Below are 27221 nucleotides of genomic sequence, written 5' to 3' on the forward strand. Positions count from 1 at the left end.
GGGAAAGAACAAAGAGGAAACAAAAAAAAAGAGTAATTTTTTTGTGACCTAATGTTTGGCCAGTTCGAGTCTTGTGCCTCGCCGTCAAACTCAACTTTTCAATTTACAGTAGAATCCCGATTTCTCGAAACTCCCGAATATTTGAACCAATTTTCCTTGGATTGTACTTCTCTGTAATTCTACTCCCGACTTCTCGAAGCAATTTTCGTTTTCCCTGGAGGGTCGAGAAATCGGCATTCTTCACTGGCTCTTGCCCAGGCTTCCCATGAGCCATATTTCTTCACCCAGCATGTTGTATAAGTTCCAAAACTACATCAAATATTTCAGTGTAAACTTCTCTTTCTTTTAAGAGTGGCTTAAAATAATGAATAGTTCCACGTGAGTGGACTTAGAAATGCAATATTGGTTCTGGGAGCGTTGTAAAGTTCGTTTTGACTATATTGACCATTGGAAATTCACTTTAGTGTATATTGACCCTAAATTCTTCATTAGGGGAAATAATTTGGCGTGGAATGTCAATATTATATTAAGTTACCTGCCTGTCACGACATTGCTAATGATGAGAGTATCTGGAATTGAGAAGAACATGTTCCATGTGAAGAGCTAGAGCTTTTCTTAGTTTGGTTCAAGCTTTCCGGCGTTTTGAGAACAAGTGTGGTCTCTGAATATTTATAACGTAAAAAGGTAAGCGCACTTTTATGAAAACTGGTTTGATATGGCGGGTGGCTGACTATAAACTCTATATCTTATGATACGTGCGTAAGCAAACTCAATCCATACTTTATATGTTCCTGTCCTTCAAATCTCTTTCTTTTACGAGTGTTTACGAAAAAAGATCGCGTATTAAGTAGATTAGTGTTCAGGATATATTTACTGTGAGTAAATCCAGCATGGAATGAGGAGAAAAACATGTTAGTATATTATCTAGACGCACCAATGACCTTCCGGCAATATCTCGATTGAAATAATTTTCCGAGCGCTGTCAATAAAACGCCACTTGCAATAAAGCTGAGAGTTTTTTTTAATACAGAACTTGTACATAATGGACCCTTAGCTTTTCATATTTTTCTGTATTTGCGGTTTGACAAACCGTGACCTGTGAGCATAAGATTTTCATTTGTTAATCAACGCAGTGACACTACTGTTGTTATGAATCACGTAGTACGCGTTCAAAGATAGAAACTGAACACGATCAATGCTTCATTCAATCATCTGACCTTTAGTCTTACTCTACAATAGAGTTTCTTGTGTTTCTTACTGTAAAATGTCTTCTAGAAGTGTTTATGTTATGCGTCATGTAAAAAACACAAAGTATATAACTCCATATAATTGTTGTACGCGCGCGACCGCATTGAAGTAGAATTTGGCAACTGTACCTAATAATCGAGTTATTATGGTTTTATTCTTAAAATTTATTAAATTAAAAGGATTAAACATGAACCGCAGAGAGTGTCTGCTATATATAACAAAAAATCTCTCTTGATACATACCGCTAATTTCCGTGTATTTCCGATGTACTTAATTATCTAAAAGAACATATTTTAGCGCAGCAGTATCGTATTTGGAAACATTTTTCGTGTAAATGTATAATTTCTTGATTGTTATTAGTACCATGATACCATGATGTATGTCGTGTTTTTTTGCATTTTTTTAAATTCTAATTTCTGTTTTCTTTTTTTTTTTTCGATGACAGAGTTATCATCGTTTAATTAATACTGTCAGATTCTCTCACTGGCAACTATCTCTTTTCTCAGCCAATTTTTTTTCTCAAAGAAGCTTACATACACAATAGCTCTTGAATGCCAATTTTCATAAACTCGATTTTAAATTGCTTTTCATAATCACTGCTACTTGCCGGCCGAAAAGATGTCCATCAGTAAAATAAATACCTGAGGCTTGCGTTATTTCAGCTCAAGACTAGTCAGTGAGAGGGAAAGTACGCTAGCCTGCAAGCCGGATGTTTTGTCGATGTCATGTCGCGCACAAAATTCTTCCGTAAGCCCTAGGATATAAGAAAGCGCACTCCAGGTACAACCTCGTTCCCAGGGTCTTTCCAGGCCGGTCTGCTGACTGCATGAAATGAAGTTTTAGTGGATTTTGGTTGATTTCTTATCTATCCACAAGGCAACTATCAATTCCTTTATCTGTAATCTACTTCCCTATCGGCAAAAATACTGATAACCTCAAATTTCAATTTTTCCATGTTGAATCTGCTTGCGAACATTTGCCTTATTTTTTAGCTTTGGAAAACGTTATTACCCAAGACAAATGGACGAAACCTTGTTTAGAACAGATTATGTTCTTATGACCGTAAACTGAGTATCCGTCACCAGTGTTAATGTCAATTTGTGAGTAGCAGTTTGCATGTGGTATCAAACTAACCCAAATGGCGTCCTGAAGCGGTTTTTCTGTCATAACAAAAAGAAAAGATGTAATTCCAAAAAAGGCTTCACGCTGACTTAAATTGTTTCATGGCTCATCCGATTGGTGGCTTTTCCTTTCATCAATTTTATCTTTCGTCACAGAACTCTTGTTTTGTTTTATGATGGCGGGAAGTTTATTGGACTCCGTATGAACTTTGAATCTACGCCGACCGCTATAATTTGAGATTGATGATGTTCTGCTAGAGAAATGTTCCACTTTATACGGTAGGTTATAACCTTGCAGTATTTTACATGCTCCCTGACGGACAAGCTTTGTCGAACTCAATTGCAAATCATTGTTTCATTCAGTTGAAACTAATCAGTGACTTTAAATGAACAATAAAGACACAAAATAGCAATCAGAGTACTAAAATAGCATCGGTGGCTTCCAATAAACGTAAAATGAAAAAGAAATAGTTACTTCACATTGTAGGTCAAAATTTCAAGTCACCCTACTGACTCACTGACTAATGCGCTTAGAAATCTGGGTCGCACGTGTTCAGAGTGTTAATGGCAAAGCTAGTGTACTGTTGGATTATCTATTGCGATATTTTGTTTCAAAGTGAGTTGCATTTGACCTGACAGAACGTTAGTTGCACATGTATCGTCTGTATCCAAACATTTTCTAAGTGGTTCTAGTTGGGTGCATCTCGATTTAATTTCACTAGCGCTTGATTAGCTGCTTTATTCTCATGACCTACAATACTGACTTTGAAGTGAAATTGGGGATGGAGAATTTTCATGTTGATCATTTATGGCGTTACGTAATGAAATTACGTAATGCGATTCAAACTGAGATTTATGGGTTTGCTTTGGCAGATAAATATAGTCTCGAGTCTCGCAGAACCCTCTAAAGTTACTGGTCTTTATTTCATTTGAGATTTGGGAAGCTATAGCATCTAAACCCTATGTCACGCCTAAAATTTTCTTTTTGAGCCAAAAAAGGATTGTTCAGGGCCAGGGACCGGGAATGAAGGGTTTTATTGACCTTTGAAGTGCAACGGAAAATGACATGCGTTTCATCAGCTGAAAATAATGAAGATTTGGAGAGCATGCCAAATGTGGCGAGTCTTATCAGAAAATAGTCGAGAGAGCGAGGAAAAATCTACAAATCTATTTTACCTACCACACCTCAAAGGCGTGATTTTATAGGATTTGTATGGAAGGGTCTGGAAAAGAGCAATTTGTTCTCTATATCTACGATTAAATTTTGAGCACCCTTATTACGAGATTGAATCATTGTCGGTAAATTTTACGTTGATAAATTTGAAATACATTTAAGCAGTTACAAATAAAGTGGCCAAGTCAAGGAGTTGATCATGTAATAAAAAGGTTTTGACTGAAATATAAACTCTCCCAGACAGAACGATAGAAAAAACGAGGAGCAGTGGGGAGAACTTTGATGTCGATCTTGTGAAGCTTTGACTTCCTAAAATGAAAACTCCTGCTAATATTTTCCAGGGCACGATAAACAGCTTTTCATATCTTAGAATGTTAATGATATGAAATAGAAACTAGGATTTGGTATTTTCAGTTAATAATACTTCCTGAGTTCCAGGTTTAAGTCCCTTATGCAAACATCGGTTTCCAAATGAGGCTGTTTGCGCCCGCAATACATCTCAAATCAAAACATTGAATTTCTTTTTATTGCATTCGATGCCGGTTGTTTAATCTCTGCAGGACTTTAAGAAATTTGCAAGTTTAAAAGCCACCTTAAGGAGCTGTTTTTGTTTCGCTAAAATTGCTTCATTCATGGTTTATTTGATTAATGTGTGAATGAGATCACCTTGAGCGGGAGTCGCGGCGAAACCATTCAAAAATGGCGGAGGTAATTCAACCCTGTTTGCTACTCCTTATTCTCTTCGAATAGCACATTAATTATTGTTTAGTCGCAAACTATCGTTGAGCATAGATAACAATAAATGAATTCTAAAGTTGTGTTTCTCTGTTTTTCTTTCAGAGCTTCCTGAAAACAGGGTGTATTTCGATGCAAATCAATCGCGCAGAACTTCAAAAGGTTCGTGTAAAGCTATCTCGTGATGCCTTGACAATTCAGAAAGAGGGCGGTGGAACAGTCTCTCCCTCATCCTCTCCAGTTAACAAGCCAGAGGTGGGTAAATACAGTTTGATTGATTCTTTCCTGTTATTGTCGAGATTTACTGCACAATTCTCTTGAATTCACTGTAAATTTTGCTATACGCCTGACAAGAATCGATTTCATTGATCCTTGCAAGGTCAGAGTGTAATCTGCGAAGCATGCAGCACGTTTGCCTCAATCATTTTATCCTTTAAACCTGTTCAATTTTTTATCGACATTTGTCGTTGTTCTGCATTCATTTCACCAAACAGGAAAAATAAAATATTTCAATTTATGCAATCACCGGTTTCCCGGGGAGGCGCTGTTTGCCGCAATTCAAAGATCAGCTTTTAATTTTTTTCCTTGGGCGCTCGACCGGGTGGTCGTTGTGTGATCAAATGTTCTAGAAGGACACACAAACAAGTGATTATGATTGCTTTCTTTGTATATATCTGATCTCTGGTGCAACTTTGCCTATTACCAATGTAAAAACACCCCGAATCTCTGACAGTTTCATTGCCGCTGTTGTCTGGTTTTGTGCAAAATATCTTGGCAAGTAATCTGGTCTGTCGAAGAAAGTCCTTTAAAGGTCGCATTTTAGTGATCTCGGTTCGAGTGATATTGCGGAATAATGAGGGCTGTTTACATGTAATAATTTTGGGAATATTGTCGTTAACTCCAGCCTTGTTTATTACCTCAAGCATAACGAAAAGTTCTAGTTCGTTTGCAACAGACGACGAAATCTTCACACGGATAAAATTTCATTTAACTTCGTTTATATTTTGGAAAAGCACTTGAGTGTAAAGATAAAATCGGACATTAGACATGCATTTTCAGTCGGTTATCTGTCTTTGTCTTTCCACAGAGATGATTAAACAAACTTTTCGTCACGGAATAGAATTTTGAATAAGCCTGCAAGTTATTTACAGGATACATGTGTTAAAACTTCAAGTAAAATATAGTTTATAATAAGCTAACAGACATATATGAGCCGGTTATTTGAGCTAATAATAAATTTAATTAACTCATTGTGTTTCATACGTGACTGAAAGAAATTTTAATTTTGATATCTCAAGATTAAAATTCTGCAATGTTGCATGTGATTATTAATTTTTGTCATGGGTGAATGACATTGATCACTATTCACAAATTTATCTTGTAAGTCTCCTTATAGCTAATAAGGTTAGGATCAACTATTTTGTTACAAATATAGCCTGAGACCAGGGGCCTGAGAGCACACTCTTCCTATGAAACAAAGAAAAGAAAACAGGAAAGAGACCTCTCCCTCCCTTTCGTTTTTTCTTTCCTTCTTTTTTCTCCACGTCAAGAAGAAACAAGGTTTAACTGGGTGTCGACTAAGCTCTTCTGAAATGCTCATAGCAAATGGAGATCAAAACATTTTGATTAGTTTTCTTTCTTTCTTTTTGTTTTAATTTTATTTTGTCTGTGTGTTCTTGATTCATATTTACGTCATCTCTTCCTTATTCATTCAACTAAGCCATCCTACACATGGGAGGTACTGTGGCCTAGTGGTTAGTGCCTTGGACTCTGCATTGAGTGGTCTAGCTAGGTTCAAGTGCTGGCCAAGGTCATTGTGCTGAGTTTGTGGACAAGACACTCACTCACCTTTACCTTCTTAGCTGTACATATTGTACCCTACTAACTGGATTTTATATGTAACACTTTTCTCTGTCCTTGTTTTCTTCCAGAGCACAAATGGCAAGCCTGATTCTCCAACATGGAAGAAATCACCATCAGGGGTAAGATCAAGTAATGCTCTGGTTCATGTCATCCCTGGTACCTCCTCCAAGACAGTGGCAGATCAAGGGGAGGGGCCCGGGGGCAGGGGCCCTTACCACCTTATTTTTTGAACAAATAGAGGCCCAAAGGCCCTAGAAAAAATATTTTCGAGAGCACCCCCCCCCCTTATTCTAGGGTCTGGATGACACCCCTAAACTGAAGGTCTGGATCCACGACTGCAAGAGGTACTTCCTATCATCTATCAACAGGCAGGGTTAATACTTGGATGGGTTACCAACTGTGTTATTCATGCTGTGGGCTTTTCTTTCACTGTTTTTTTTTTCTCATCTTCCTTCACAAAATCTTTTTTTTTTAGTCCCTTTCATTTTCATTCTTACTCAATATTTTAACTCAAACTAGATAACTTAATTAGAACTCAATATTTTAACTTGAACTTGACATTCTAACTCAAAATCGTAACTCGAACTCAAAGCTCGAACTTGAACTCACCTTGGGAACAGTATATCTTTGTGCTACAATTTCTCAATTTTAGCCGAACCCATCCGCGCCCGCAGATCAACATTATTTCTCTACACGATCAGTTTCAACCAATCGCCGTCAGTGCTGAACTATAGCGGCGACTATTCATCACTATTTGCGACTCTTTAATTGACTACTTATCACTATTCACAAAGTACTATTTGTACTATTCGCTATTCATAATCCACTATTCAGGTTTCCCAGACACCCTCTGGAAAGTAGTACTTATTCCTGAATTTCATGCTGAGCATTCATGCTGAATTTCATGCTAACCCTAACCCTTATGGCTCTAAGTTCTAATGAGTTTTAATTTCCAGAGCACAAGTGATGAAGCTTCGTCTAGCACTCCAACTCACAAGAAACCTCCACCTCCACAAGGGGTAAGGACATTCCATGTTTGTTTTACAATGTGTGGTTATATATTACTGATCTTAACTGTGTTTCCCACTTGTGGTCAAGGTAAAAAGGCCAAATAACTCTGCAATACCAATAGCTGCACTCGCTTATGCATTATTTACACTTTACTTAGTAGGGGTGGGAGGGAAAAGGGTGTTGCATCAACTGTATATGGAACAACCTTCACTAGTATTTTGTTGCTAGATGTGCACTGTATAACAAATTATGTTATTTACCCTAGCCAAAGGGAAATATGTACATATGGTCTAAAGATTTCCTTGTCCTTTAGGAGAGGAGAGTTAAGCTAACAAGGAGAAAAGTTGGGGGACTGGGGATGAGCATAAAGGTAAGTACTGTTACTCAATAAGCACTCATCATGACACACGTTTTCATATCTGGGAATTTGATTGGTTCTCGTAATACTTATTTGCTGACAGACTGCAAATGCAATGGAAACTTTGCACCATTCAGACCCTCTACTTCTGAGCTGAACAGGAGACGAAGCTGTGGGAGCTTGGCCACATTACTAAGTTTAGATGAACACTTTTGCTAAGGGGTAATTCTTTAGAGAGGATGCTATTTTAGGTTGGCTGGTCCAGCTTTGATAGGCATGTGTAAGGAATAATTTTATTGGGTGCTTCTGTGCATGTGTCGTAATTGTCAATCACTTTAATTTCTTCTTTAGGGAGGACGGGAAAGCAATCTTCCAATAGCTATTTCAAGAATATATAAAGACCAAGCAGGTATCAGATATTGTGCTCTTCTTGGTTACATTTGATATTTTATTAATACTTTTTTCATTGTCTGTGATTTTTCTTTGTTAAATGGTTAATTTTCTGTTAATTTTGTTTTAGCTCATGAAACAGGCCAACTTCATGAGGGTGATATTATACTTGAGGTAAAGATCAGTCACATGACTGTTATGCTTGTTCATTAGTCTAATATGGTTTGATTTTATATGTCATGTGGTTACCTGCCTGTATGTCACATTGGATAATGCACGATACAGACAGGAAAAAAATTGTGATGTCAAAACACTGATGGCCCAAATTACCAGGACTCATAAATATTGGAAAAAAATCACAATTATATCTTTATTTATGGCAGGATATAATTTCAAACAGCTGGTAATTCATTTTCATTACAAAAGATTTGTGTCTTTTTATTCTCCAATAGGTCAATGGACAAAACATAAGGAAAGCCACACATGACGAGGCTGTGAGTAGCATATTGCAGGGCTGCAAATAATTCTTTTCACTTGAAAGGACATATGCCCTACTAAGACAACATCTTGGTCTGACTAAACAGACCAAGATGGACTGGTTGGACAGATTGGTTGGACAGATTTTTATTCATTTTTGCCATAAAATGATTTTCAAACAAAATATTGTCTGGACATCATGTCCGACCACACTTGGGATTTTGTCGGACAATAGCAAATTTTAGTCGGCCAATGTCTGATGACCGACTGTTATTTACAGCTGTGACATTTTAAATCCATTACAGTCCGAGCTAATGATCGACATGAATTTTCAAGGCTGAGTTAACCACCATAGCAAATTTAAAAATTTGTTGTATCCCTTTTTTTTGGGGGGGGGGGGGGGGAGGGGGGGCAGGGAGTAGTTTCTTGGTGTCACTGATGGTGTGATCACTAAATGAAGTAACACAAAGGATTCAAAAGACAATAAACAATACCCAAACCATAACAACTAAAGATATACTGGTACTCATTTTTGATCTGTCTAGAAATATTGTCTTCATATATTTCAGATCTGTCTTCATAGATCTGTCTTCATATATTTCACTTGTTTCTCGAAGAAACTAGCTTGTCTTAGCTATATTAAATTCCAGGATAAATAAAGTTTTATGTTATGTTATGTATGTTATGTTATTAATTTTGTCTTTATTGATAGGTAGCAGCTCTTAAGAAGGGTGGTTCAGAGATTGAACTTACTGTTGTTCACTCCGCATCTGGCTCATCAACAGGTACCAGTGATGTTAATCAATGTGAAACTGAAATTCAAAAATTGTAACCTCCTATGACACAGACAGTAATCTTTACCTTAAGGAAGGAGAGATCAATTGTCTAATATCTTGCTGGACAGTGATCGGCTGGAACTCAGTTTAACATCATCAGGCATATTAATTATGTAATTAACTAATTAATTAAATTTTGAATAACAAAATATTTTGTGAAACATTTTAGAAGAAAAATTAATTTTCTTATTGCTAATTTTTCTCAAATTAATAAATAATAAATTAAATAATCAAGTAATTAGTTAATTTATTTCATTCCTCACACAAGTTTATATGCACAGAAAAATCAGAGATTTCCATTTTTATGTGGCTTATGAAACAGCATTGTTTCTTTTAATTCTTCTTTTATCAGTCAACCATTATTTTTATAGCACAGAAGTTTACTTAAAAAAATTTTACTGAGTGGTAAGTTAATGTTTTAGTGGTTATGATTTTGTTGTAGTTGATGAAAGCACGCTGACAGCAGGTACCACCTCAGAAGTGAGTCAGTCAAGTATATCAAAACAAGGTACACTCTCCTTACAGCAGCATATCCATGGACGAAAAATTCTTTATCTATTTCATTTCAAAATAAATGAAATGTTGGTGCTTCCATTATGTACAGTATGGGGTCCAGTTCCTCGGCCACTTTAGACGTAAACTTGTATTTGTGACCCTCCATGGGAAAACACGGCTTATCGATAAAAGCGTTTTTCGGAGGGTTTGAGGTCACTTAGAAACCCTTTGGAAACCCGGTTTCGGGGGTTTGAAACCCTTTGGAAACCCTTTAGAAACCCGTTGGAAACCCTTTGAAACCCTTTTGAAACCCTTTGGAAACCCTTTGGAGACACTTTGAAAGCCTTTGAAAACCCTTTGGAAACACTTTGAAACCCTTTGGAAACCCTTTGAAAACCCTTTGAAACCCTTTGGAAACCCTTTGAAACCCTTTGGAAACCCTTTGAAACCCTTTGGAAACCCTTTGAAAACCTGTTGAAAACGCTTTGCGTACTCTTTAGAAACCCTTTTGAAACACCGCTCTTTTAAAATCGTTTTAAAGTTTTCTTGGTAACAACTGTGAATATTTCGCTTTGCAAACATTTATAATCCTTGCAAACGCTTTCAGGTGATTATGTGGCTTTTTAAATAGCGAGCTAAACCGAAATGTTCGATAAGACGTGTTTTCGTGTGGAGGGTCACATTTATTTCCTCAGAATAACCAAAGAAACTTGAAATTTCTCCCAGAGCTAGCTTCATCATTTAGCTTTTTGGTGTAAAGCTATCGACCGTTCAATAATTAATTTGCCAGAGAAATAATAAAAATCAAAGCTCCATTTGTGGGCCCGTCCGCCCCCCCAGTTCTCGGCCATCAAAAAGCTTTTGCGTAATTAATTTTCTGTATAGAAAGGCTGAATTAATTTTCACAGTCATAAAATCACTCTGCAAACATATTTGTACTATATTGATCCCAAATTATTTTTATTAGGCTTTGTTTTACTTTAGAAAAGAAGATTTTAATGCCTCTAGTTGCTTGCCTATGTGCAGGGTCTGGCAAAACCGCAGAACTACGTTGTGTGACCAACGGTTTATTTTGCAGTGAAAAGGTCTTGAAAGAGTTAGGTGTTGTAGAAATAACAGAAAAGACAAAAGTCAGCTCAACATAGATATTTAATTGAACTTAATTTTTAAAACATTTCTTTGATTCATTTTTGCTGCAGCAGATGAAATTATATTAAAAACAAAAGCGCTCAGCTGTGATAGCAAGCAGGGTGTCCGAGAACTAGCAAATACGAAAGTCGCACGAAAAAATTTCGAAGTAAATTAATTAAGACATAAAAATACAACGGTTCAACAAAACATTAACTGTATGATTGTTTGGGGGGTTGGGGGGGGGGGGGGGGGGGGTTTTAAAAAAAAAAATAAAAAAAAAGGGGGGGGGGGGGGGGGGGGGGGGGGGGGGGGGTTAATAGAAAGCTGAATTATTCTTAGTTTTACATGCCAAAAATTAGCTCGTTTGATAGGGGCTTGCATCCATGAATTTTAAGGAGCCGTAAACAAACAAGTTTTTGGAAAAACAAATTCACCTACCTTCGCATTTATAAACTCGACGTGTGAGTTTTCTATAGCGAGTTGAAGGATCAAACTCGAGATACTTAGAGCACAAGAATCAGTCTATTGTTTGATGGAAATAACTTTTTTTTTTTAAATTCAACTGGGGCGTGAAAAAACGCGTTGAATACAAAGTGGCCGAGAAATGGACCCGGCCGAGAACTGGGCCTCATACTGTAATGAGTTTCTAATATTAATATTATGTCATGCACACTGTGTGCAACATGTGGCTTTTGATATAGCTCAGACATATGCCATCCTTTTAATTTTGTGTTTGAGAGGCATTAGATATAGTTGTAATTTCTATAAGTTGATTAAAATAAATGTTATTTGTCTGATAGCAAATGGAATAGTCCGAAGTATTGAGGAGTCTTCAAGTGATGCTGAATTTAGAGAAAACAGCAGTCAAAAGGTACCTGTTCTGAGAAATGCTAAACACTGAGGCTAGGAATGTGTTAAAACAACGAGAACATCTTTTATACAAATTCAACACACTTAAAATTATAGCTTCCAAAATGATATAAAACTGTTTAAGCGTGGTAGTTTGAATGTTGTCATATTCTTCTTTAAAGGTTTCTGAATGCACAGCTATGGTTTATATTATAATATTTGCAAGTTAAATTTCTTAAATCACAAATCATCACAATCTTAACATTACAAATATTTTTTCCTATGCAGTCTTCTGAAGTTGGAGAAACGGATTCTAACTCATCGCTTCAGAGCTGGACAGACAACATTGTGCTTCCACTGACATTTGCTTCAATATCAAGATACAAGACAGGGGAAGATACTCTTAGGCAAGTGGCTGGCTCAAATGTCAAGTGCTTTTTATTATAGAAAACTCCAGTATTGCAGATATTTCTCAGGGATGCAGTAATTATTATTTAACATCATATAAGTTTGTTCACATATTATTGAAAGGCGCAGTGATGTTATTTTCAGCCTACAAGGAAATTACTATTGTAATAGTTTTGTTGGTTTATTCCTGAGCTTATTTTTTTGTTCCACAGCTGCTTGTTCTGTTATTATAAATAAAATCCTGGCAACAAAACCCACAAAGCTGAATGTTAGGCTTATATCACTTTTTTGCTTTTTTTTCATAAATAACAGGAGCAATGCATTTGAAGTGAGTTCCATGGATGGCGGTGCCTCTGTAGTACTTTACAGTGAAAACAAAGTAGAACTGTTGTCATGGTATTCAGCAATCAAGGACAGAGTAGTTATGCTGTTGGAGCAGTCAGTAAGTATTGTGTGATAACACACTGCACGATTGGGGGGGGGGGGGGTGGGAGGTATAAAATCCCATTTCTCAGCCCAAATTTAACCTTTACAAGTCCCATTTCCCTTGCCTATTGTTTTCCTGATTTTCCAGATCCCAGTCCCAGTTCAATATTGTTTATTTGTTTGTGATTTTCATTCCCAGTGCCAAAAATCCCTGAAAAGACAAATGTATGAAGCTTATTTGGAATTTCCAGAGGGGGCGGGGTCTTAGGAAAAATACCGTACCTTTGTAGGGAAGCTATGGATAAAGTATGAAACTACACATTTATTGTTTAAGCTTGATGTCTAGTATAATAATAACAAAATATAAATTCTGGTATTTGTATTTTAGGTGAACTTGTCAAATTCCTCACTGCCGTCCGCTGAACAGGTCAGACATTTTGTTTTATCGCACATTGAAGTGTTTTATTTTTAATGCTTGACAGATATGAATTTCTTTTTTAAAACAGGTAACTTACATGGGTTGGGTGTGGGAGAGATTGAGATCCACAAGCCATTGGAATGTCTGGAAAAGAAAGTTCTTGACACTCAAAGGTTCAGAGCTACAGATATTTGAAATGCCGCCTGTAAGTACACGGTGATGTCTTCTCAAGAATAAAAAATAATATAATTATTGTCAAGAAGAAAGGTAATCAATATGATGAAACATGCAGTGCCCCAGCCGGGCTCAACCCTGGACTGCTGTATCTGGGCCCAGTTGTTCAAAGGGTAATAACGCTATCCATCAGGGCCGGTTGTCAAGTATGAGGATTATTTTATTTTTTTTGTTAAAAATTAAACTAAAAAAAAAATTGGGACCGATAAATCACTATCCAGTGGATAGCTGTCATACAAAAACCTTCTTCGCTATCAACTGGGTAGTGACAATTTATCCATTAGGTAGCATTATCCACCCTTTGAACAATTGGGACCTGTTCAGCACTTTAAACCTTTAGGCCAGAGCACCTTGATCCCAGTAAGGACTACAGTTATATAATGTCAACCAACATAATCTTCTTGAATGTCTCTTGTGAGCTGATTTTTACCTCCCCCAAGTATCTCTTATTCATCAAGCTTTAAATTGACCTTCATGTTACCATGGTTATTGGTTTGTACATTGTAGGTTGTTACAAGAGACTGGCTCAAAAGTGAAGTGTCTTACAATTTAATGGAAGTGGTTTGTCACATATGTAAGGTAAGTCAAAACTTTTTGAGCTTATTCTACAGTGGCTTAGTGCAGGTTTACCGGTAAGCATTTTTTTAAAAAAAAAATCTGTTGAGTCACCAGAGTTTTCACAATTCACAAAGAAGAGGCAACAACTTCGCGATAGTTCTTCGATTGATCTGTTGTAGCGTTTCGCAAAGTACCATTTCGCAAAATACCGCTTCGCAAAGTACCATTTCGTTTTGTTTCGTTTCGCAAAGTACTGTAACCCCAAAGAAGATAGAATGGTGTGAAAAATAAGTAAGAAAGAGTAAAAGAAAAAAATTATAGTTATAGTATCATGCCAGTAGGTAGCAACACCAGCCTTATGTTGTCGATGTCAACAGTTTACCATTATTATCATAGTAGTAAAATTAATATTTCAACCGTCATTGCTACTGTTTTTAGGAAGATGAACAACTAGACAAAAGAGAACATTGCTTTTGTATCCAGTCAAGTTCTGGGGGAAGCCACTACTTTGGAGTTGGTGAGTTTTCACTTTTGTGCAGCAATGTGTTGAATGATGTAATAATTCAACAAATCTTGAGCTTTATCAACTAGGTGTCTTTTGTTCATTACTTCAAAAAAAAAAATAACCAACTTCTCTGAGAGAAGTAGAGAGAAGTACCCGGCAGTGGTTGTAAGCTGTTGGTACTGAGTCTTACAAATGTGGGAGGCAGCAATGCGTGCAAGGTGTGCAAGGCAAGGCAGCGAGGCATGTAAGGCAAAACTCCCACTTCAAATAAAAAGGCTAACAACAAGCTACCTAGCTAAGCTAACTGTAGGCTAACCAGCGTGTTATTTAGGTTACCGGCAACTGGAGTGCCATTTAGGCTAACCGCAGCGCTATTTAGGCTAATTAAACCAAAATGGATCGCATGCCTCGCTGCCTTGCACTTTGTGACAACCCTTGCTGCTTATTGAAAGCACTGGTGATAATGAAATGCTAGTTATAGACATGTTATATTTAAAAGCAAATGTGTGTGTACATGTTTACAGACACAGAAGCAGATCTGACAGAGATTGTGAACAGAGTACAGAGATCCACTCATCAAGCAGTTGCTCACATTGAGGTATGATAGAATATTGTATAAAAATTTGTAACATTTTTTTTTTTTGGGGGGGGGGGGGTGGAGTTTAAATTATTTTTTTAGCTATAGCTATTTTTAGCAGGCCAAATTGTTTTCCTACAGGGCTATAGCATTTTTTTGTGTGTGGCCATGCTTAGTCTCATTTCCATGTTACTTAGCCTCATTTGCATGTCACTTTGTCCCAGTTTAGACCTGGATATAAGCATTCTGATTGAATAGCAGATGTTGATTTGATTTTTACTACAAATATAAAAATATAAGCAGAAATGGCTGAAGACCATAATTGCTTGGTTCAATTTTCAGTCTCGAACTTTTCCTGGAAAATGGCATGGTCAGAGTGTGAAGCTTGTGTTTGACCTCCAAAGAGGACTGCGACTTTACAGTGCCACGGATAGGGTAGGTCTCTTTCATTTGTACTTTCTACCACCAAGTGAGTTTGCCATTAATTAATATTTTATGTATGATAATTTATTCTAATCAATGCCATATCTGACTTCTCTTTCTAGTCTCTTCTGTGGCAATACCGTTTCTCATTTCTTCGTGGCTCATCAGATGATGGTTATCGGAAGATTGTGTTGTTATTTTCTGCGTCCCCAGCTGGCCCTTTTGACAGACAGGTAAGTCAGAATTAAAATCTTCTTCTACATTTTTGGCTTTAAAACGTGCATGATGTGCATTTTTCTTTTACTGTCATGTATTCAGTAACTTGGCCCCCATACTGTGGCTCAATATGCTATTTTGAGTGTTAAAAGGGCCCATCCCTCCCCTCCTTAGACCCCACTTGTTGGACACCTCTGGATCTGCAAATAACTGCGACTGGTGTTAACTAAAATTTGTTGTAAGCAAATTGTGCACTCATCTTCCAATTCAATCTTTATTGACCAGACATTTTGCTTATCTGAATATTTCTTTTTTTCCAGGAGTTAGAATTTATCAACATGCAACAGGTGCTTACAGTGATGCACGCATTCTATGCCGCCAAAGTTGCACAAGTCGACCCAAACTTCTCATTTGACAACAGTTTTTAAAATAAGAGTCTTGAGATAGATACCACTGAGCCATTTCTAGAGCTAGTCTTGAACTAGTACTCAGCTAAATCTAAGTTATTGTTTGTGAACATGGAAGGGTTTGGTGAATCGAGAAACAAGTCACTAGTTCATCTCCTGGACAGAAGAAGATTGGACTTGAAAGAGTGACAGAATTTTTGTTAAACAGTAAGTCTCCTTCACAGTTGCTGCTTGTCACACAATGCTCCCAAGCATTGTGTGAAGAGCCCTAAGAATGGTTGCAAAGGAGACTATTATACAGTGTAACAAAATAATGAAAAAATATAAATAAATAATTTTCTACAGTGCATTTTATTACACAACCATTTCCTTACTGGAAAACCAGGTTAGCTTGACAAGTACAAATAGCTTGCTATTGTACAGATGCAATGAATTATTAGAAACATTAACAATTAAGTATCCTTGACCGGTGAAATGAGGAGCAAAGGTATCTTAAAAGTTTGTGCCTGTGCTTAGTTTAAGCAACTTAGTGAAAGTGAAAAAGTTTGCAAGGAATTTTTTTCTCATGAAAAGCATCTTTCTTTGTCACGACATTTAAAGAAGTCGCTTTAAAAATTTAAAATGATTTGTACAGCTGATTCCAAAATATGAAGAAAATAAAGTTAATCAAATTGGATATTCAAAATAGGTTGAATTGGCTGCCCATGGCAGCCTGCACTGTTGCAATGCACTCAGTTAGAGGGACTGCAAAGATGCAAGGGTGCTTCACATTTAGACCTCAAGGACCAACACTGATCATAATAGTATTATGAGAAACATTTTATGTGATAGTCAATGATTATATTAAGCAGTATGCAAAGTATATTGCCACTCATCTGTGATCAGAATGTTTTAAAGAAGTAATTTTACAATGTACAAAAATCTATGTAATCCAATAAATTATCTTTTATATGAAAAGAAAACTTTGTTGATATTGATCAAGGGGCTCTTGACAATTACTCCTGTTTAGTTTAGCCCTGGCCCTCTCTTCACACAACTCTTGCTTAGTGTCACCATTCTCATCCCCAGAGCCACTTGTCCCTCTTAGCTGGCAGAGCCTGTACACAAGAAACAAGTGGCTCTGGGGACACATGATTTGATTAGCTGGATGTTAACAAAGGAAGTTATAAATCTAGCCAATCAAAACTTTTGTATAACTTATGGATTTTAAAACGCTTCATTTGATTGGCTGTTCCTTGTGTTAAAATCTAGCCAATCAAATCATGTATCCCCAGAGCCACTTGTTTCTTGTGCACAGGCTCCACTGGCTGAGAGGGACAAGTGGCTCAAGGGACAAGAACGGAGAATGTAGTGTCACATGACTGAATTACAGTGCGGTGTGACAGAGAAACTTGGTCAGAACTAGATCCAGTCCCCTGGCAATCCTATGCACTGAATCCAAGACTAAGTCCCACCCTGTTGAGCCATTAGGCTGTGAAAATATTGCCTTTTTACCCATTCCTCTCAAGAAAGTACTTCAAACTTCTTGTCTGATCCCACTGTTTATTTACCTTTAGTTTTAAACATTAATTCTGCAAATAGTTTAGGTTGTTCAATTGGTAAATAACGCCATCCACCAGATAAATCACTACCCAGTTATTTTGTTGACATTTATTTATCTGCTGGATAATGATTTATCTGTGGTGAATAACGTTGTCTGTTCATTGACAACTAGGGCCTGCCCTAACAACGCTGATTCTAATAATAAATTAATGGCATATACATGATGCGCTATACTATGAAATAGAGGCTAAAGTCATTTTGAATTGCCTTTTAAATCCTTAGTTTTCAAGCAATCGTATTGCAATCCAAGAATTTTGTGCTTACTAGTACTAACATTAAGGAACAAATTGTAGTCAATATAAATTACAATAAATTGTGCTCTTATTAAAATTTGTGTTATACACATAATTTACTGCTTGAATTCCATTTGATGTTGCAAAGTAATATTATCCTCCTTTAAGTTTTCATTTCATGTTATTCATGGTTCAAAAAGCAACTGAATAGAGTTGTTCCGCACAAGAACCTAGAGATGCAATTTCCGCTTCGTAACCTTAGGCATGCAAATTAGACAGGCGTTCTCAATGAAGTCTTTAAATACTGTGTACATCTTCGTCACACCAATTGCGCCATTTACTCGGCCAGCTCATAAACAAGGATAGACGTCTGTCTAATTTGCATGCCTAAGGTTGCGAAGTGAAAATTTGCATCTCTAAGGTTCTTGTGCGGAACAACTCTAAGGAGTATTATTTTATTACTAGTAGAATTGTGAACAATAAATAAATTACTAATAATTGGAGAAAACACATTTGAAAATTTACAGAGCTGAGCTGAGGGGAATCTTAGCTCTCAGATATAATATGTTACTTATTATGTTCTTGACTTAACGAAAAAAGCATCTGTTACACCAAAAGCATAAAACCACAAAAAGTATCACAAGCCTATTATTCCAAGAGATGTTTCATGGTTTAGCAAAATCACTCTGTTATGATTCAATAAGTTCTTCATGTTTCACAAATCAAGTCATATATTAATCAACAAGTATTTTGATCTCCATAGAAGGACACTGTATATTACCTAGAGATTGTTTGTTACTGTGATATTATGTGAAATCCCTACAGGCTTACCCCAACCTGGGAAATACAAGCCTGACCCCAATGAGGATATTAGAGCCCTAGTAGAATGAATTGAATTTTTTTTTACAGAACTTCATACCCCAAGAAAGATTAATCATGAATAATTTAAAACCCTACAGCATACAGAAACTGCTACATTCCTACGCCAGTGAAATTATAAATACCAATATGCTACTAACAAATCTAATCCACTAGACTGGGCAATACTGATATTATTTCAGAAGTTGCAGAAATTGCCCAAGTTGCGCATTTATCTTACAGCTAGAAAAACTATCCCCTTGCATCTGTCATATACTCGACTTTCTCTACCAAATTTAAAAAAAAAATCATTAGAAATTGTTATCTCCTCTTGATGCTTGTATTGGCTCTGCTCCTAGCAGGCAAGCAAAAACAACAATTATCAAGTTTTCAGAGGGCATCAAAAACCATTAATAATAATTTTAACTTTCAGATTTAGGAAGCCACTGTTTTGAAAACATATGCATGAGCCATTGTATTGTGAGCTGATCCATCCGAAATATTAGTCAGATTATTATTAGTGTATCGTTCTTTCTTTTGGGGTTTTTTTTTTTTTTTTTTTTTTTTTTTTTTTTTTTTTTTTTTTTTTTTTTTTTTTTCCGTGGGGGGGCCCATAATTTTTTTTTTTTTTTTTTTTTTTTTTTTTTTTTTTTTTTTTTTTTTTTTTTTATTATTACTTTTGAAGGGTTACTTCTTGCAGATTTGCTAAAAACAATGAAATTTTTCGGGCCCACTTCTTTTGAGGGATCACTTTTAGAACTCAAGCTAGGGTATATTAATAATTCTGACTTTTCCAAAGTTATAAATTTTATTAGAGTAACCTCAACACATTTACTAACCTCTGGTTTTTGAACAGTTGCATTGTCTTTTTCATCATTGGTGCTGGCACTGAAAATTAATCGAGCCATAACATCACTAAACAATTCCCATAATATATTTCACCATTGAAGCCAGATTTTAACTGTCATGTCTGATACCAGTCTGTGACTCAGAAATGCTTTTTCATCTGGACAAAAAGTTTTCACTGCACACCTCAAAACACTAAAATTAATATAATCTATTGTGCTGTTCCAGAAAATATCCATACCCCTCCCATGGAAGATTTTTTGGTTTAATTCCCCCACCCCCTGGAAGTCCCAGTTAGGGTCATTGCCCTGAAATAGAACTGAACACATTTTTTATTTACCAAACTTCGCCTACCGGTTTATTACTTAAAAGGAACTTAAATTTTGAAATAAAAAAGGGGGGTCACCAGATTCGTTTAGAAGCAGGAAGACCATTTATATTCCATATAATTCCTTTATAATTCCTCTGCGAGTACTGGCAAAGTACACTTTTTTAGCGATAATTTATTTTTCAAACACAGGAATTGATGTTTTCATTTTAAAGAAAGAATTTGATTGCTACACCCAAAATATGAGAAAAAATTGATAGGTCACCAGGCTTGTTAGGATCATGTTAGGAGAAAGTGACAATTTACTTCTCTCACGGACTTAGCGACACAGAAAAAAGCCGCCATTTTGTTAAATGTGCGCTTATTACGCGTAAAATTCTGCGCAGTAAGGATGCGCAATGCAATACAGGGCAATGACCTTAAGCCCCATACTTTCCTTTAAAAAAATTGCCCTTTGAGACCACCCACCCTTTGGAATTTTGACCTTCCATGGGGTGGGTATGGATATTTTATGAAACTGTACATTCTTAAAAAATAAAACCCAAGGGCAAAAAAGCTGTATAATTTATTGCTGGTATTTTAAAAATGTTTTGTACAACTCCTGTGATAAAGGTTTTATCCCACCCAGTAGCAGAAGTTAAATTGTTTTTTGCTTTACGCTTTCAGGAACTGGAGTTATAATAGCCTCTCAATTTCCAGGTCTTGAATCTTTAATGTCGCATTTTCAGGCCATGTTATAAAATACAAAATTAATACAAACCTGCTTGTTTCTTAGCTGGTGAAGAGCCATGGCTCCTGTGGTGGGCCTGTGCAGGGGCAATTCTTGAAGGAGCTGACACAGGTTTGGCAGGATGAACCCCTGAACCAGTCCCAAATTTAGCCTGCTTTCGAAGCACATCACGAGGAGGCTTGGCCTCTGACAGAACATAGGCAAGTTTGACTTGCCGTTCTTTGAGGAGAAAAAATAACATCAATTATATAAGATAACAAATTTTATTAAAAACTAGCCATGGTATATTGCAATTCCTGAGTTTTGATTGGTTTACAGGCAATGGTATATGAGCTCATAAACCATGGACCACAAATATTGTAGGTGTTCGCTTAAACAAAAACAGCGGGGGAGCTCATTAAAATATTGTAATTTTGTGTGTGTTTTTAATAACGCAATATTATGATAAGTACTATTTATTATTTAAAACAAAATTAATAACTTGCGCTTGTTGGAAATGAGATAGTGGATAGCCAACTCGGCGCTATGCACCTCATTGGCTTTCTTCTATCTCATATCCAATGCATGTGCTCATGGAATAATAATTATTGTTAACTACAACTTAAAGCTTTTTGCAAGAAAATACTTCAAAATTTATAACCTTAAACACAACTTTGACATATTTCTAAAATGTTCTAATAATAACTTCATTATGATTCTTCTTACCAGGTTTCTTTGCTTTCTGATTAGCAGAAATTTTTTCATTTATTTTCTTTAGCCTGAGTTCTCTATCAGTTTCATTTTGCTGAAAAAAAAAATACATTAACATTTTATATTATAATAATTTAACTGTGATGTTTCTCAAAGTGGTGATTACATGCTTTATTGATCCATTTGAACTCTCCTTACCATATAAAGTTCCCTCCAGCTTTGGCTTGGTTTAGGCTTTGTTCCTTTAAATTCTCTACAACAGTGCCTTTCCCAAAGTGGCTCTGTATCATCAATGAAATACTGCAATAATGACAGCAATAACAATATTGTTAGGTGATATATTTTTAAGAGATTGAAGTTTGTATAAAAGAAAATTTGGTGGGGGGTGTTTTTTTTTTATTTTTATATTTTTTTTTTTTTTTTTTTTTTTTTTTTTTTTTGTTTTTTTTTTTTTTTTTTTTATTAAATTTTTTTGGGAATTTTTTGGGTTTGGTGTTATGCGCCCAGGGGGGGGGGGGGGGGCAAGTAGCCAATAATTCAATCAGGGATCACTTCCCACATGTAAAGGTTACCTCTCACAGTTAGAGTAAGATTGGTCCTACACCTCCCACAAGGGACATAGGTATTAACAGGGTGCGTATATACCCTTCACAAACAAATTCTAGGACTTTTAAGGCTCAGAATGATTTTTAAGGACTCCAAAGTTTAAATTAACCCTTTCACTCCCAAGATCTCAACATTATTTCTCCTGACATTGTCTGTAAACTTCTTATATAAAATGTTAGTTATGAGAATTCGGTTCCAGTCCTGGAAAAAGCCACAATAAAATTCCAAGACTTCCAGGTTTCCAGGAACCCTATGAATCCTGATTAATTGACAAAAGGAACCTTAATTAATATCTTAATTTTTCCTATATGCAGGTGCTCACATCAACATACATGATCCTGATATACATATAATAGCAAACTTGTTCAACTTACAGGGTTACATTCTTCCAGATACAAGAGTTGTTGTGGACTACACCTGATAAAGAACATCATAAATTTAAGCCATTTACATTTAGGTTTACCTTTTCTCTTGAAATATCAATTCATCTTAATTGATAAACTTCATGTATTTACTACTGTAACAGTAGCTGCAAGCTTCTTTTATGTCATTTTGATATAGCTGTTACAGATCAATTATTTACAGTATTTATAAATTAGCCATGATTCATAAATCCTTTATTAACAGGTAGCACTTCCCTCCCTAATAACCACCATGCATGATTTGTAGATCATTGGCACTGGCCTCACTGTCCTCCCTTCTTTCAAAGCTACTTTTAAAAACTAGTGGTAACCACAGGTTATAAAGTGCGGGCCTCAAGAAACTTGTTTTCGCATTCTAATCGTTCTTTAATTGTGGAGGAAAAAAATTCTCAACTTCCTGTTTGAATGATACATTTTCGGATTCTTTTGCATTGTAACCGTTCATGGTGGAAGACTAGAACAAACAACTTAGGTCACCTCACTTTCACGGCAATTATTCCAACAGGTCGAATATTTTTCAAAAGGTGTCAATAAATCACTGGACAAAAGTAACGCGTCACGCAAGGAATACATGATTAAATCGAGCACGCGGTGTAATTAAGATGTGATTTTCCTCTGTCTGTGAACTCGCTATGTTGTCAGTGATTTTTTACAATCAATGATATTTTACAATCACAGTAAATCTTCTCAAAACCAACGCCAAAACAACGTCAGCCAAACGTAGTTTCCAATCTTCCATGTTACAGAAGCCTTGATCTTATGTGACCAAACTGTTGAGATTGACTAATGTTTGACATTCTTCTCATTCTTGAAGAAAACATTTTCAACTTCTGGTGTTTCCACAAACTGTTGTGGTTGACACATGTTTCGCATTCTGATCCTTCTTGGTGGAAGAACAAAATTTTCAACTTCCGCTTTGCAGCTAGGCTTTTATAAACGTGGCGCGCACGCCTAATACACAATCCACTGGTCACTGTCAAGATTAGGGTGGCAGGCCCCTCTTAATGGGCCCGCAAATAACTACACTGTATTAAGGAATAACAACTCACTTCTCAAGAACTGGATGAAGAATGTCGTAAGGGACTCCGCCAGTGTCACCAAGAGCTGTAACAACAATATCAGTACAAATTTGTTGTCATGCTTATCACAAAACAATATTAATCAACTCATTAGTCACCACTGAAAAATATCCATGACAGAAAGTTCATCTTGACTGGCACTTAGAGATGAATCTTGTACCTAATTGATGGCAGTACTGGGGCAAGCATTTTGCAAGTCTATATAATATTGAGCTTTAATATCAAGCACTGTGAATAAAATATTTAGTGTGTGACAGTTTACATACCATCAATGTTTTCAATCAAGATCTTCATCGATAACTCAAACAGAGATGTGACAGCTATGAAAAAACAATACATTATAAGAAAACAATACAATAATTTTCCTCCAAAATCGTGTGCACCTTTTGGGGTGATAATTGATGCAAAGAGTCATTTGTCAATTGGCTTGGGTGTTTGCAGAGTCAAATGTCAAAATGCCTCGAGTACAGGGCCAACCCGATTCCAAGGCGCGCCGCGGGAATCATGGAGCTCACCAGGCGAGACCAGCAAGGCATCGTTGTTGAGTCCACGATGGGAGCACACCGGACCAGGCGGATAGAGGGAATCAGGTATTGGTCTCAGTTTAGCATTCAGGGACCTGACAATGAATTACAGTGATGTAGCTTCCTGTATTCTTCTTCTGTTCCCCAAACACAGAGAGTTATTTATTATTAAAAAATAATTACCTAGCTGGAAATAGTTAAAATATTTTATTTATTTAATAACAAACTATTTTTATACTTACCTCTGCCAGGAGATAGTAATTTTCGTCCAGAAAACACTTGAGTGCGAGATTTTCTGGACATGAGAGCATGCTCATCAACCTCTCCAGCAACAACACCTTGAACGAAAAAAAATTGCAAAATAAATTTTGCTGACAGAGTTACATCTTACAATGTACAGTCTGCAGACTGAATCTTGTCATGTCAACCTCCGGCAAAGGCATAACTTGTATAAAATCTGTCAATGGACCTTTTGAATCCTGGTAACCTTTTTTAAATCCTGCTGACAATTTCGATTTTAAACGAAATGCCTGAATTATTGTTACGTGTTACTTTGTGGGTCTCCCTATCTTCTGCTTATAGCTGGTTCTGTAAAATTTGCAAACAACATGTCACACTCTAAAAATTGTTTTTAACAGTAACAAGCGAAGCTTTATTTGCCCTGAATACCAGAAACAATCAAGATACTCTATAACCTTAATCTTACCTTTTTTCTTTTTTGGTGAGCCCTCGCAGAATCCTGGTAACCTCATAGGTTTGTAAGTTGGTTGAATTTCTGGCAGCAGAGCGTCTGTAACTGACAGTGATGACGGCAGTGGCGGCAGCTCTAGCTCTGGTCTGGGACTCTCATTTGATGCCATTTTCGTTGCTACACCTGAAGATGCCGTGGATCTTTTCTTTTGTTTATTGACGTTGACAGGTTCACAGCCAAATGACACGTCACAGAGTTGTGGTGTGGACTTGGTCTGAAATGAGGTCAGATTTATATCTGGATTGAATAACTTTATGTCTGGTAATCAAGTGGTTTGACGGCTGTTTACCAAAGGGTCACAATGTCATTATAACTTGCTTTCCTCTCTCTATCCATAATCTTGGTATAGAGTATTTTAGAAAGGAGGGCAGAGGGGTTTGAAACTTTGCTTACCGTCTTGCAGTGTAATAATTCCCTCAGTATTCACAATTTTTTTTCCCTATAAACCCATAACAGACGCAACAACTTGAAAGCCAAAAGCTTGCATCATTTTTTCATGAGCATGTTGAATGTCACTCTTCTCCACAAAACACCATCATCATGAATGAACGAATGAATGGAATGAAATGAAGGGACAAACAAAAGAATGAATGAGGCCCTCCAAGGGGGTTCATGATGTCTCTTTGTCACTCCTTTCCAACCAACCTGTCGCCTATTTGGTGGGGGAAACGTTGTCGCTATTGCAAAAATACACCCTCTATGTGCTAGTTTCTGTTGGCTGTTAGCTGCATTTTTAGCTATTTTGGAGTAAAGTCGCCTATAGCCAAAAACCCTTGGAAGGCCTCATGAATGAACAAACAGAAGGTCTGATGGATGGACAAATAGTTATTTTCTTGTATCAGTGCAATAAAATTTTAAACTCTTGATTTTTTTTAGCAGTACATACCTTTGATTTGATTTCAGCAGGTTTGTTTTTGGACTTTTCATGTTTGTTGTTAACATGTTCAACATTCGATTCACATACTTCATGTACAACTGACAATCCTTTATCACAAGGCTTGGAAGATGAGATCTGACTGCTATCTGATTCTTGTTTCAAGAGTTCTTTCCACTTTGTAACAAGATGTGATGCAATATCACCAATATCATTGCCACGTTTTCTGTATCGATTCACAGCCCTTCCAATCCCAGTTGCCTGTGATGAAAGTACAGAAAGAGATAACAAAGATTGTGAAATTATCTCATATCAGAACATACCGGTAATTTATAGTTTAAAATATTATTGCGGTTTTCAGTGAAATGCGAAGTCTGGAATTCAAAATTCAACTAACGATTGCGTTTTTCGCTGCTGTCAATGGCGACAGCCAACAAACCATGAAAAACAGAAAGTTAACAAACAAAATGGATCAAAATCTACCAATCACAACTGACAGACTTGACCTTTTTTACCCGAATGAAGTGAACTTCTGTTTCCGGAGAGGTCCGCTCAGATGATTGACAGTAGCAAAAAGTGTAAACCGTTGGTTGAGAATGAATTTCAGAGTTTGCATTTCACTGAAAACTGCAATAATCCATGTCTCCAACAATATGCTGTTCCAAGAAATATCCGCGACCTGACCGCAAACGTTTCATTGGTCAAAAGTGACATGTGAACAGACAAAACCGTTGAGGTTTTAAAAGTAAAACTACGCGTTAAATTCATCAAGCTTCAAGGATTGTAGTAATTAAATAATTATAATAATTTATTTAATTATTTAATTTCCATAAATCATTTTCTTTCTGTCAATTCAAAAGTCACACATATTAAAGAAGTACACAGATGGCATTATTTTTATGGATGACAACAGCTGTTGTAGCCAGCTAAATCTGTGCATTATCTTTAAGGAACCGCTGAAACCATCCTGCAATAAAATTGTGAGCACTCATACAAGCAATGAGGAAACTAAATGAAAGAATGAACAAAATAAAAACATGACAACTTTTGAGGATCATTTATAACAAATGGCCAGGGGTTAGATACTCTTGAGAACATAATATATCAAACATGAAATTATATTAACTGGAACTGGAACTGGAAAATAATTCTACATATAGCAATGGCAGTTAATAATATTAATATCGGCATGAATATAATATATGACCGGCAGACTGTTTATGTTGACCGAGGCAAAGCAATCAGCGCTAGCTATCATAAGAATATAAGCTAAACCTACAAAGAGGAACGGTTTATATACATAGCGATCAGAATTCCTAACTTTAATTCATTCTGTGCGGAAAACACGACCTCTTTTTACGGTCATGGAAATTAAATAATATGTAAATTAAGCTTAAGTTATATTTTAAAATCTACTAACTTTTAACACTTCCAGCGTGATTTGTATTCGGTCAAGTTCCTGAAGATATCTCTTGATCTGTGAATTTAAGAAAAAAGAAGCACACTTTTATTACTATCAGTGAAGTAAGCCTTCGAGCAAAACAACACAGAAAGGAACATTAAACTGATTGTTTGTTACTCCATAAAAACACGTAAAAGACCACTTACCTTTTCTTCTTCGAGTCGTTCATTGTTCAGCTTTTTGTGAATTTTCTGAACGTATTTCTCAAGAGATGGCATTGCGCATCCAAGGACATTCAGTTGAGGTTAAAATATCAGGGAGCAACCGTTAAATAACGAGAAATTTGCTCCCCAAAAAGAAAGAAATTACTTCATTTTTAACCAAATAAATTTCAAAGAAAAGTTCCTTGCCGTGTC

At 36.4% G+C, this 27221-nt stretch overlaps 2 protein-coding genes and 1 long non-coding RNA gene across 5 annotated transcripts; 1 reads left to right on the forward strand and 2 right to left on the reverse strand.

Annotated features, from left to right (window-relative positions):
• The first annotated feature begins 529 nt into the window (after positions 1 to 529).
• On the forward strand, positions 530 to 17307 carry LOC144666018 (gamma-2-syntrophin-like). 3 transcript variants are annotated; one of them, XM_078527370.1, is made up of 21 exons: positions 530 to 684; positions 4384 to 4533; positions 6210 to 6260; positions 7098 to 7160; positions 7466 to 7522; positions 7862 to 7919; positions 8031 to 8074; positions 8353 to 8394; positions 9090 to 9162; positions 9656 to 9721; positions 11640 to 11710; positions 11977 to 12095; positions 12409 to 12538; positions 12911 to 12949; positions 13029 to 13145; positions 13682 to 13753; positions 14171 to 14249; positions 14762 to 14835; positions 15157 to 15249; positions 15360 to 15470; positions 15774 to 17307. In XM_078527370.1, exons 2-21 carry the CDS (start codon positions 4411 to 4413, stop codon positions 15879 to 15881), a joined length of 1590 nt encoding a protein of 529 aa, XP_078383496.1. In that variant the 5' UTR covers positions 530 to 684; positions 4384 to 4410; the 3' UTR covers positions 15882 to 17307. The 3 variants fall into 3 exon arrangements, with proteins under 3 accessions (XP_078383496.1, XP_078383497.1, XP_078383495.1); XM_078527371.1 differs by lacking the exon at positions 530 to 684 and adding an exon at positions 2628 to 2648; XM_078527369.1 differs by lacking the exon at positions 530 to 684 and adding an exon at positions 4057 to 4251.
• LOC144666020 (uncharacterized) lies at positions 6561 to 6746 on the reverse strand. Its single transcript, XR_013573103.1, has 2 exons — positions 6677 to 6746; positions 6561 to 6603 (listed from the first exon to the last, which is right to left on the reverse strand). It is a non-coding gene; the product is annotated as an uncharacterized LOC144666020 (long non-coding RNA).
• LOC144666019 (elongin-A-like) lies at positions 16064 to 27221 on the reverse strand. Its single transcript, XM_078527372.1, has 14 exons — positions 27012 to 27221; positions 26824 to 26880; positions 25416 to 25664; positions 24485 to 24743; positions 24021 to 24116; positions 23521 to 23574; positions 23225 to 23279; positions 22128 to 22170; positions 21346 to 21447; positions 21163 to 21241; positions 20488 to 20676; positions 19393 to 19441; positions 18135 to 18908; positions 16064 to 17898 (listed from the first exon to the last, which is right to left on the reverse strand). The coding sequence occupies exons 1-13, from the start codon at positions 27081 to 27083 to the stop codon at positions 18875 to 18877; spliced, it is 1338 nt and encodes a 445-aa protein (XP_078383498.1). The 5' UTR covers positions 27084 to 27221; the 3' UTR covers positions 16064 to 17898; positions 18135 to 18874.

Source organism: Oculina patagonica, chromosome 9, assembly GCF_052425735.1.
Source record: "Oculina patagonica isolate OP01 chromosome 9, crgOcupat, whole genome shotgun sequence".
NCBI lineage: Eukaryota > Metazoa > Cnidaria > Anthozoa > Scleractinia > Oculinidae > Oculina > Oculina patagonica.

What these genes read in the sequence shown, in the direction of transcription:
- LOC144666019 (XM_078527372.1), bottom strand. Translation starts at nt 27,083, where the DNA reads ATGCCATCTCTTGAGAAATACGTTCAGAAAATTCACAAAAAGCTGAAC. An exon ending in CTCACCAAAAAAGAAAAAAG is followed by an intron (nt 24,117 to 24,484) that starts GTAAGATTAAGG and finishes TTTTCGTTCAAG; the next exon opens with GTGTTGTTGCTGGAGAGGTT. An exon ending in ATCTGGAAGAATGTAACCCT is followed by an intron (nt 21,448 to 22,127) that starts GTAAGTTGAACA and finishes TCATTATTGCAG; the next exon opens with TATTTCATTGATGATACAGA.
- LOC144666018 (XM_078527369.1), top strand. An exon ending in GGAAGAAATCACCATCAGGG is followed by an intron (nt 6,261 to 7,097) that starts GTAAGATCAAGT and finishes TTTAATTTCCAG; the next exon opens with AGCACAAGTGATGAAGCTTC. An exon ending in GAGAAAACAGCAGTCAAAAG is followed by an intron (nt 11,711 to 11,976) that starts GTACCTGTTCTG and finishes TTTCCTATGCAG; the next exon opens with TCTTCTGAAGTTGGAGAAAC.